The following is a 9,673-nucleotide window of genomic DNA, read 5'->3' as shown; positions in this document are numbered from 1 at the left end:
TTTCCTTCTCCAATGCAGGAAAGTGAAAAGTAAAAGTGAAGTCGCTCAGTCGTGTCCGACTCTTAGCGAACCCATGGACTGCAGCCCACCAGGCTCCTCCATCCATGGGATTTTCCAGGCAAGAGTACTAGAGTGGGGTGCCATTGCCTTCTCCGGTTAAATAAGCAGGGTGACAATATACAGCCTTGACATACTCCTTTTCCTATTTGGAACCAGTCTGTTGTTCCATGTCCACTTCTAACTGTTGCTTCCTGACCTGCATATAGCTTTCTCAAGAGGCAGGTCAGGTGGTCTGATATTCCCATCTCTTTCAGAATTTTCCATGGTTTATTGTGATCCACACAGTCAAAGGCTTTGGCATAGTCAAGAAAGCAGAAATAGATGTTTTTCTGGAACTCTCTTGCTTTTTCCATGATCCAGTGGATGTTGGCAATTTGATCTCTGGTTCCTCTGCCTTTTCTAAAACCAGCTTGAACATCTGGAAGTTCATGGTTCGTGTATTGCTGAAACTTGGCTTGGAGAATTTTGAGCATGACTTTACTAGCGTGTGAGATGAGTGCAATTGTGTGATAGTTTGAGCATTCTTTGGCATTGCCTTTCTTTGGGATTGGAATGAAAACTGACCTTTTCCAGTCCTGTGGCCACTGCTGAGTTTTCCAAATTTGCTGGCATATAGAGTGCAGCACTTTTACAGCATCGTCTTTTAGGATTTGAAACAGCTCAACTGTAATTCCATCACCTCCACTAGCTTTGTGATGCTTTCTAAGGCCCATTTGACTTCACGTTCCAGTAATCCAAGTCTATGCCCCGGCCAGTAATGCTGAAGAAGCTGAATGGTTCTATGAAGACCTACAAGACCTTTTAGAACTAACACCCAAAAAAGATGTCCTTTTCATTATAGGCGACTGGAATGTAAAAGTAGGAAGTCAAGAAACACCTGGGGTAGTAGGCAAATTTGGCCTTGGAGTATGGAATGAAGCAGGGCAAAGGCTAACAGAGTTTTGCCAAGAGAACACACTGGTCATAGCCAACACCCTCTTCCAACAACACAAGAGAAGACTCTACACATGGACATCACCAGATGGTCAACAATCAGATTGATTATATTCTTTGCAGCCAAAGATGGAGAAGCTCTATACAGTCAGCAAAAACAAGACCGGGAGCTGACTGTGGCTCAGATCAAGCCACCCAGTGGGCGTTAATTTATCACAGGGCCCTAGGGCCCTGATAGGCCATTCTACAGCCAACCCCGTCGCTCAGGGGTATTTTGGGGCCGTGCATAGTGTGTGTGTGTGTGTGTGGTGTGCGTGTGCGTGCGCGCGTGCGTATGTGTATGTGGGTGCGCGCGTGTGCGTGGATGCACGTGTGTGCTTGTGTGCGTATGTGGGTGCGCGCGCGTGTGCGTGCGTGTGTGGGTGTGTGCGCATGCGCGTGTGTGTGCGCGCGTGCGCAGTTTTAAATGTTTACTATGTGGGTCTTGGGAGAAGGCAATGGCAGCCCACTCCAGTACTCTTCCCTGGAAAATCCCATGGACGGGGGAGCCTGGTAGGCTGCAGTCCATGGGGTCGCTGAGGTTCAGACACGACTGAGCAACTTCACTTCCACTTTTCACTTTCATGCATTGGAGAAGGAAATGGCAACCCACTCCAGTGTTCTTGCCTGGAGAACCCCAGGGACGGGGGAGCCTGGTGGGCTGCAGTTCAGGGGTCGCACAGAGTCGGACACGACGGAAGCGACTTGGCGCATGTGGGTCTTGGCTGCAGCACATTTGCTCAGTAGTTGCAGCGCGTGGGCTTGGCTGCTTCTCTGCGCGTGGGATCTTCGTTCCCTGACCAGGAATCGAACCCACGTTCCGTGCATTGCAAGGCTGACTGTTAACTACTGGACTGCCAGGGAAGTGCCTTGGTTTTATTTTTAATTGAAATAGTTGCTGACATTTACAAACAGGGAGATTTCACATAAAACCCTGATTTCTGTGTTGTCTTGAAACATCCAGGGAGGTGCGAGTAACCCTGGGGTTTCCCCGTACGTGGTGACCTTGGGGCTCGGCAGAGCTGTCGCTTCGTAAACACCCGTGTGGTCCAGCGCGGAGGTCCCGTTACTCCCCGGGGCCGGGCCCGCTCGGCTGCTTTATCCAGCTGCCCGCTTTCTTTGTCCTTTATGGCTTCATTGACTCAGGATTCTTCTAAACCTCGCTCCTGGTTTTAGAGAGCGGAAAAGTGAAGCCCAGAAATAGCAGCCCCCCGCATGCCCACCCGCGCGTCTGAGACGATGGGCTCCGGGTCCAGGCGCCCGCACGGGCCGCCGCCACCTACAGAATGCCACAAGATGTTCCCGGAGCAGGCGGCACAGACTTCTAGATTTCACAGACCAGCTTCCAAAAATTTCAAGGAATCGACAAAGAGTTTCCCACATTTTATTTTGCCAAGAAAGAATGTTTTTTTTTAAAAAAAAGAACACTGCCATACCATCTTTTTCTTTTACAAAAGGTGATTTTATCACCAACAAAGCAGGAAACACACAAGCTCAGTGAAACCTCACTCATGTTCTGAGTGCCTCTCAAATCTCTCCTCCTTCCTTCCTCACCTCCCGTGCCCCCCACCCCCACCCTGGCTTCCTTGCTGTCCTCTGAAAGCACGAGGCCATCGTTGCCTGAGAGTCTGCATGTCCCTGTCCTTGTCTCTGATACACCTTTCCCCGAGGTCTTCAAGACTCACTTCCTCAAACCACTCGCGTCTCTACTAGAATGTCCCTTACGGTCCATCCTCACCTGACGACATTCTCTGGGCTCCTTTGGATTCTCTGGGCTCTTTTTTTGGATTCTTCCTACTACCACATTGTCCATATATATTTATTTTCTGTTTACTTGTTCATGCTCTGATAAGAACTGCAGAGGAACAAGGATTCTGTCCTCTTCAATGCCCAGAAGAGTGCCTGGCACAAGAAGATGCTAGTAAATTGTATTGAACTGGATCAAATGAAGTATGCCAGACTACACTGCCTAAATTTCACTTGCTGTAAAGCCTCTGACACCACCTTCATTTCTGCTCATGTTGCTCAGGACAGGTGAGAATGTTTATCTTATATCGTCACCTATCCATTTGTGGTTTGACTCTTGACGCATGCTGTGGTGGTAGGGTTCCCCTGGGATCTGAACCCCTGCTGGTCTTTTGATTTGGGATAGCAGTAGTCAAAGACCCCGTAGCTTTCGACTGCTCACCCTCCCCTAAAAGAACCCTGTGTGTGTGTGCTCCGTCGCTCAGTCACGTCCAACTCTGTGACCCCACTGACTGTAGCCCCCCCAGGCTCCTCTGTCCATGGAGTTTTCCAGGCAAGAATACTGGAGCGGGTTGCCGTTTCCTCCTCCAGGGGATCTTCCCCATCCAGGGATCGAACCCCCATCTCTGGCATCTCCTGCACTGGCAGGCGGATTCTTTACCACTGCATAACCTGGGAAGCCCCAAAGAACCCTATATCCAATCAAAAGACATGTAAGTGAAAAAGCTCTCACCAAAACCCCACCAGACAGCGACCCTTTAGGGGGGCTTCTACAAGCTTCTGTAGTGACCTTCTGTCCCAGGGCAGGTGGGAAATTATGCATGAATCCAAACACATACATCACATACAAAGTGCACAAAATGTACACTGCATCTGTGTTCATCATTTTTTAATACCTGAAGTTCATGAAACTATAAAAATAAATAGATTTGTCTTTGGTTTTCATTTCTAGTCATCAGCTTGTCAGGGAAGAAAGAAGAAAGAAAAACTGTAACTTTATTCTCAGCAGTGCTTACCATCTCAGCATTGTCACATGAAGTAAATGTACAGAAAGCCGGTCTAATTTGGATTAACTAGAAGAAAGTGCTTGCAGAATTAGCACAATTCTGAGATGTTTGGCATTTGAAAAGCTAGGCGCTCTCCAGTAACAGTTAAGGGTAGGGGCTGTGGGATCAGATGTACTTTGGATCCTGGTATCAACACTTAAAGCTGTAAGTCCCTGACCCAGTTCTGTGGCTGGGGCCCTTCATCTGCAAAGCTGAGCTGACACTCACGGCACATCACAGAAGTGTTGCCAGGCCTGAGTGAAATTACACATGCAAATTGCCTGACTTGGAGTAAGAATTGGATACTGACGTGTAAGGTTATTTTTGGTAGGTCAGTGGTAAAGAATCCACCTGCCAATGCAAGAGATGTGGGTTCAATCCCTGGGTTGGGAAGATCCCCTGGAGGTGGGCGTGGCAACCCACTCCAGTGTCCTTGCCTGGGAAATCCCATGGACAGAGGAGCCTGGGGGGCTACAGTCCATGGGGTCACAAAGAGTCGGACATGACTTAGCGACTAAACAGTAGCAACAACAAGGTTATTATTGTTTGAAAAGACATGTGGTTCTATTACTTTCAAGGATGTGCCATTCTGGATGGGAGGGGAGTTTGGGAGAGAATGGATACCTGTATGTGCATGGCTGAGTCCCTTTGCCGTCTACCTGAAACCATCACGACATTGTTAATTGGCTATACACCAGTATAAAATAAAAGGTTGTCACTGAGCACCAGCTTTGGGTGCCCTGTGACCATGTGAAGGGATGGAGGGGAAGGGAGGTGGGAGGGGGGTTCAGGATGGAGGGGACACAGGTAAGCCTGTGACGGATTCATACTGATGTATGGCAGAAACCATCACAATACTGTAATTATCCTCCAATGAAAATAAATAAATTTTTTTAAAGAAAGAAGGAAAAGTTTAGAATAAAAATAGTAGTGTCAGAATTTAAAAAAAGAATATGCAATAACATAGCTACTGACAAAAATGGGGACAAAGCAGAGCAGAGTCTGGGCTATCTGCTTCATCTTCATAAGGACAATAGCTACACCTGATGCAAAGAGCTGACTCACTGGAAAAGACCCTGATGCTGGGAAAGATTGAAGGCAGGAGGAGAAGGGGACGACAGAGGATGAGATGGTTGGACGGCATCATCGACTTAATGGACATGGGTTTGAGCAGACTCCGGGAGATGGTGAGGAATGGGGAAGCCTGGCGTGCTGCAGGCCACGGGGTGGCGAGGGGTCGGACACGACTCGGTGACTGAACAACAGGGACCTGACGGGTCCCTCCTATGTGCTCAGCCCTCAACGTAGCCTCTCATTTAACAGCAACAACAGCTCTACGAGGGCAAACCTGTCGTGACCTGCACTGGGATGAGAAAACCGACTGGCAGAGGTTGAGCCATTTTCCACAAAGGTAATTAGAGGCGAGGCTTGCGTTAGGTCCCAGGCAGTTGGAAATTCAGCAGCAAAATGTTTATTATCATGTTTGGAATCAACCCATGTGTTTGTATGCAAAAAATGGTCAAAACTCTCTTTAGAGGATTTATTTCCTTAAACTGGCTAAACATTTTGCTTCGTAACTTTCCTGACAGATGGACAGAAGTACAGATAGACAGACAATAGCACATCAGCTCTACAGGAAAACCCTCAGGGAAAGTGTGGATGATGTGACTGGCTAGACGCCGAGAACCGTGGCCTCCACAGCAGACAGAAGACCCTCTGCCCTCTGTGACAGGCTCTAAAATAACCCTCTGGGAGAACGGCCCCAGTAACTCTTCTCCTGCCGAGCGAGGAGACGGGAGTTCACGTTCTCCTAATGTAGAAACCTAGACGCTTTTATGCCCCTTTCCCTTCTTTGCTCTATCAGAAGATGCGAACGCTAAGCCTTCCCTTCCTTTGAGAGAAATGGAACAAAACTTTGGCTGACTCTGGCTTCGGGCCCAAAGAATCTTCAAGATGTAGAATTGAGAAAGAACTCAGAAAGAGGAAGGCTTTTGTGGCGGAGGTGACGGGGGCCCTGCTCTTGGCAAAGGAACTGTCCTCAGAGCATCAGACTCGCAAGGGATTCAGCTGATGGAAAAGACGCGGCTCCTACGGGTCCCTGCCATCCGAGCTGGGGGCTTTTTCAGAAGATGGACCGACTGGTACTCGGAAGGACTTCGATGGGGACGAGTGGCTTTGACTGAGGCATCCCAGCAGCTAGGCCGGCAGTGGGATGACAGATGTCATGGAGCTGGGCAGCCAGGGCCAGCAGGCATGGCGTACTGTCGCCGTGGACCACTGCTTGTCACCACACCGCCCGTTTGTCAGAATCCAGCATCTAGCCAGTCACTCCCTGGCTGAAGGGCCATTCATCCATATCCCAAGACATCACTGTTTCCATTTGACTTACTCTACGCAGAAATCCCCGCTTGCAAAGCCCGGGACACTGGGAGAACTCCCAAACAGCGGTGTGGTGACCAGGTGAGGGGGTGGTGTAGAACCCCTGTGTGTGTGTGAATGACCAGCCACAGACCTCCAACCTGGGCGAGCTGTTGGCAACACCCTGGTTACACGTGCATGCAACACACCGGGAGCCTACGGTTAAGTCAACTGACCGCTAAGGAGAGGGCTTTTGAACCAGGAAACAGGCCAGTCAATTTTGCCCAAGCATCACTCTTCATTACAAAAACACCCTTTATTCTCTGGCCTTGGTTTCTTCAGGAGCCAGAGGAATCCACAAATGTTCGAGGACAAAGATTTTCCTGAGTTGGGGCATCTTTGGTAAGGGGCAAACTATCCCCCCGGTTTCAGGGGCAGTCTGCACACTGGCATTGTCGTTCTCGGCAGTCCTGCCTCTCCGCACCAGGCCAGCATCCTGCAGAGAGGCCGTTAGCACCTCCAGGCTTTACAAGGAGCACGTCTTCCCTAAAAGGTGAGGCCTTCCAGGCCACGGCAGGATGACGGAGGACTTGGCCATCGCTATAGCAACAGAGTCATTAGAAGTAATCAGGCCTCTGCCCAGATAGCGGTTTGGATGACAGAGGGTTGTAAAGCTGCCGCTGGAAGTTCTGCTGGAGCTGGCAGTTGCGTCCTGGAAATGTTGGTGCAGCTCTGCCAAGGAAGTGCCCCTCTGCCAAGCCTGGAGCTCCAGGAGCAAAGATGGCTTTTCTATTTGGGGCTTTCCCACTGGGATCTCCAGCAACACGCCGTCCGGACGCGCTGGAGGAAAAAAAAGGCACAAACCTCCCTGTGAAATAGGGACAAAAAGCAAGGCGACGCTTCCAACGCTCTGGGTGTGCTGCGAAGAGAACAAGTGAGCCCAGAAAATCCTACCTTAGGACTCGTCTTCTCTCTGCCTTCGCCTCCCCTCCCCACCGCAGGCAGGGCATGCTGACTCAGGGGAGCTTGGGCAGGATGTTCAAGATGGGCCATCTGCACAACTTTCTGGCTATTGTTTTAAAAATACTGTGGAGAAAGTTTGAACATCCTAAAGTTGCCAGGAACTTTGCCCTGCTGGTGGGCAGCCCTCTGTGGAGGCGACATATCCCTCAGTTTTCCCTGGAAAGTCAGACGATCTTGCAAGTCTGGGCTCTGCCTTCGGACGGGGCGATCTTTGCTGTGCTGAGCGCAAGTACCTTCTAGGGGTTGGACCCTCTGCAGCCTACACCGTGCTCGCTGCTGCTTTAGCGAGGAGGCAGATCCTGGACCTTAAGGATCAGTGTCTTTGCCGTTCATCACTCTCATGCGAGGTCTTCTCTGACCTGCCTTTAAAAAAATCCGCACCATCACCTCTAGCCTCCCCTTCTGTCCCTGTCGTGTTTTCTTTTTCTCTATTTTCTTTCACTTAATATAATCCACTTGTTAGAGGTTTATTTATTATCACCCTCTCCTAACTTGATAAGGGAAGTGATCTTGTGAGTGTTGTACACCGCTGTATATCCAGTGCCTGACCGAGAGCAGGTGTTCAATAAGTACTGCTCAATGAAAGGATGGAAGCTCTATGAATCCATGTTTCTGCTCAAAGTGGGAAACAAAAGCTGTTTCTATCTGTGCGACTTTTCCCGCAGCTAGGCAGCTTTGCTCATTCGTGTGGTGGGCTTTAATTCGTGGATCTGACACAGCAACCCCTGGAGGTCAGAGGCTGGTTTGCAGGGGCTGGGTGTTTCAGTGCTGGAGAATGCAAACCGGTGCAGCTACTGCGGAGAATGATACAGAGGGTCCTCAAGACACCGAAACCAGAACCGCTGTATGACTCGGCGCTCCCACTCCTGGGAATGTGTCCCCAAACACAGAGACACTAGCTTGCAAGCCTACGCGCACGCCAGTGTTCACAGCAGCGTTACGTACTATAGCCCGAAATGCGGACGTGGCCTAAGTGTCCAACGACAGATGAACGGATGAAGATTTGGTGTGTATATACCACGGAATATTATTCACCTTAAAAAAGAAGGAAAATCTGCCATTTGCAGCAACGTGGACGGACTTGGAGGGTATTATGCTGAGGAAGGAGGAGGCGACGGCAGCCGCTCCAGTGCTCTTGCCTGGAAAATACCACGGACAGAGGAGCCTGGTGGGCTGCAGTCCATGGAGTCGTTAGGAGTCGGAAACGACTGAGCGACTTCACTTTCACTTTTCACTTTCATGCATTGGAGAAGGAGATGGCAGCCCACTCCAGTGTTCTTGCCTGGAGAATCCCATGGACAGAGGAGCCTGGTGGGCTGCCGTCTATGGGGTTGCACAGAGTCGGACACGACTGAAGGGACTTAGCAGCAGCAGCAGCAGCATGCTAAGCAAAGTGAGTCAGATAGGGAAAGTCAAGTACTGCATGATATCACCTATAAGTAGAATCTAAAAAAATACAAGGAACTTGTGAACATAACAAAAAAGAAATAGATCTGAATACAGAGAACAAACGAGTGGTGACCGCTGGGGAGAGGGAAGGGGGAGGGGCAGGTTCGGGACGGGGGATTAAGAGGTGCAAAGTATTAGGTATAAAACAAGCCATGAGGTTATATCGTACAACATAGGGAACATAGTCAATATTTTATCATAACTATAAATGAAGCAATTCACTTAAATACTGTGAATTACCATTTTGTAACCTGTAACTTATATAATATGGTACATGGATTATACTATAAAAGAAAGATTGGCCCAGAACCGGGAGACTCGCAGTCCTGAGAGAGCCGCCTGAGGAGGGCTAATCGAGGCCCCGGGGTCTCTCCTGGCATCGCGCGGCATCGCACACCCACAGACCCCGGAGCGGCGGCGCCCAGCGCCGTCACACGCAACCCTTTTCCAAGCAAGTGCGTCGGAACAGCCCGTCTGGGTTGAGGTTCCCCAGAAGACCCTGAGACAAAGACACGAGGTTAAGTGCAGGCGGGCGATGATCCCAGGGGCGCAGCCAGGGCACGAGTGGGCAGGAGCTGGTTCCGGACGCCTGGTGGAGAGGGTCACCATCAGGGCAGCCGGGCCTCTCGGGGGTCTCACCGTCAGCTCGGCCCGCACCGCTGCTCAGGGGAAGGCCTGAGGCCCAGGGCGGCCGCTGGGGGCGGAGGGCGTCTTTCTGTGCGAGTAAGTGCTCTGGAGATGTGTCGGACATCAGCAGAGTCTGTTAAACACTCCTTTACAGACCTGAAATCCTTTATCTACAATCAAGATTCTTCTTTTAAAAATTAAAATGCGTTATTTAAATTACAAGTTTTAAAATGATTATTGTTGAGGCAGAAGTGTATGTTCTAGCTAATTTTTTTTAATGTATTTATTCTAATTGGAGGCAAATTACAATATTGTGGTGGTTTTTGCCATACATTGACATGAATCACCCAGGGGTGCATATGTCCCCCCATCCTGAACCCCCCTCCCACGTC

At 49.8% G+C, this 9,673-nt stretch overlaps 1 protein-coding gene across 1 annotated transcript in view; it reads right to left on the bottom strand.

The window, feature by feature from the left end:
* Window positions 1-6,642: 6,642 nt before the first annotated feature.
* Window positions 6,643-9,673, bottom strand: part of TSHZ2 (teashirt zinc finger homeobox 2) — a 393,350-nt gene continuing 390,319 nt past the window's right edge. The window contains exon 3 of the mRNA XM_010840297.1: window positions 6,643-7,022. Within this exon, the coding sequence (XP_010838599.1) occupies window positions 6,709-7,022 (314 nt within the window). The 3' untranslated portion in view covers window positions 6,643-6,708. The remainder of the gene's footprint in view (window positions 7,023-9,673) is intronic.

The sequence above is a fragment of the Bison bison genome, unplaced genomic scaffold, assembly GCF_000754665.1.
Source record: "Bison bison bison isolate TAMUID 2011002044 unplaced genomic scaffold, Bison_UMD1.0 scf7180017864143, whole genome shotgun sequence".
In the NCBI taxonomy this organism is placed as follows: domain Eukaryota; kingdom Metazoa; phylum Chordata; class Mammalia; order Artiodactyla; family Bovidae; genus Bison; species Bison bison.
This window is presented reverse-complemented; position numbering and strand designations above follow the sequence as displayed.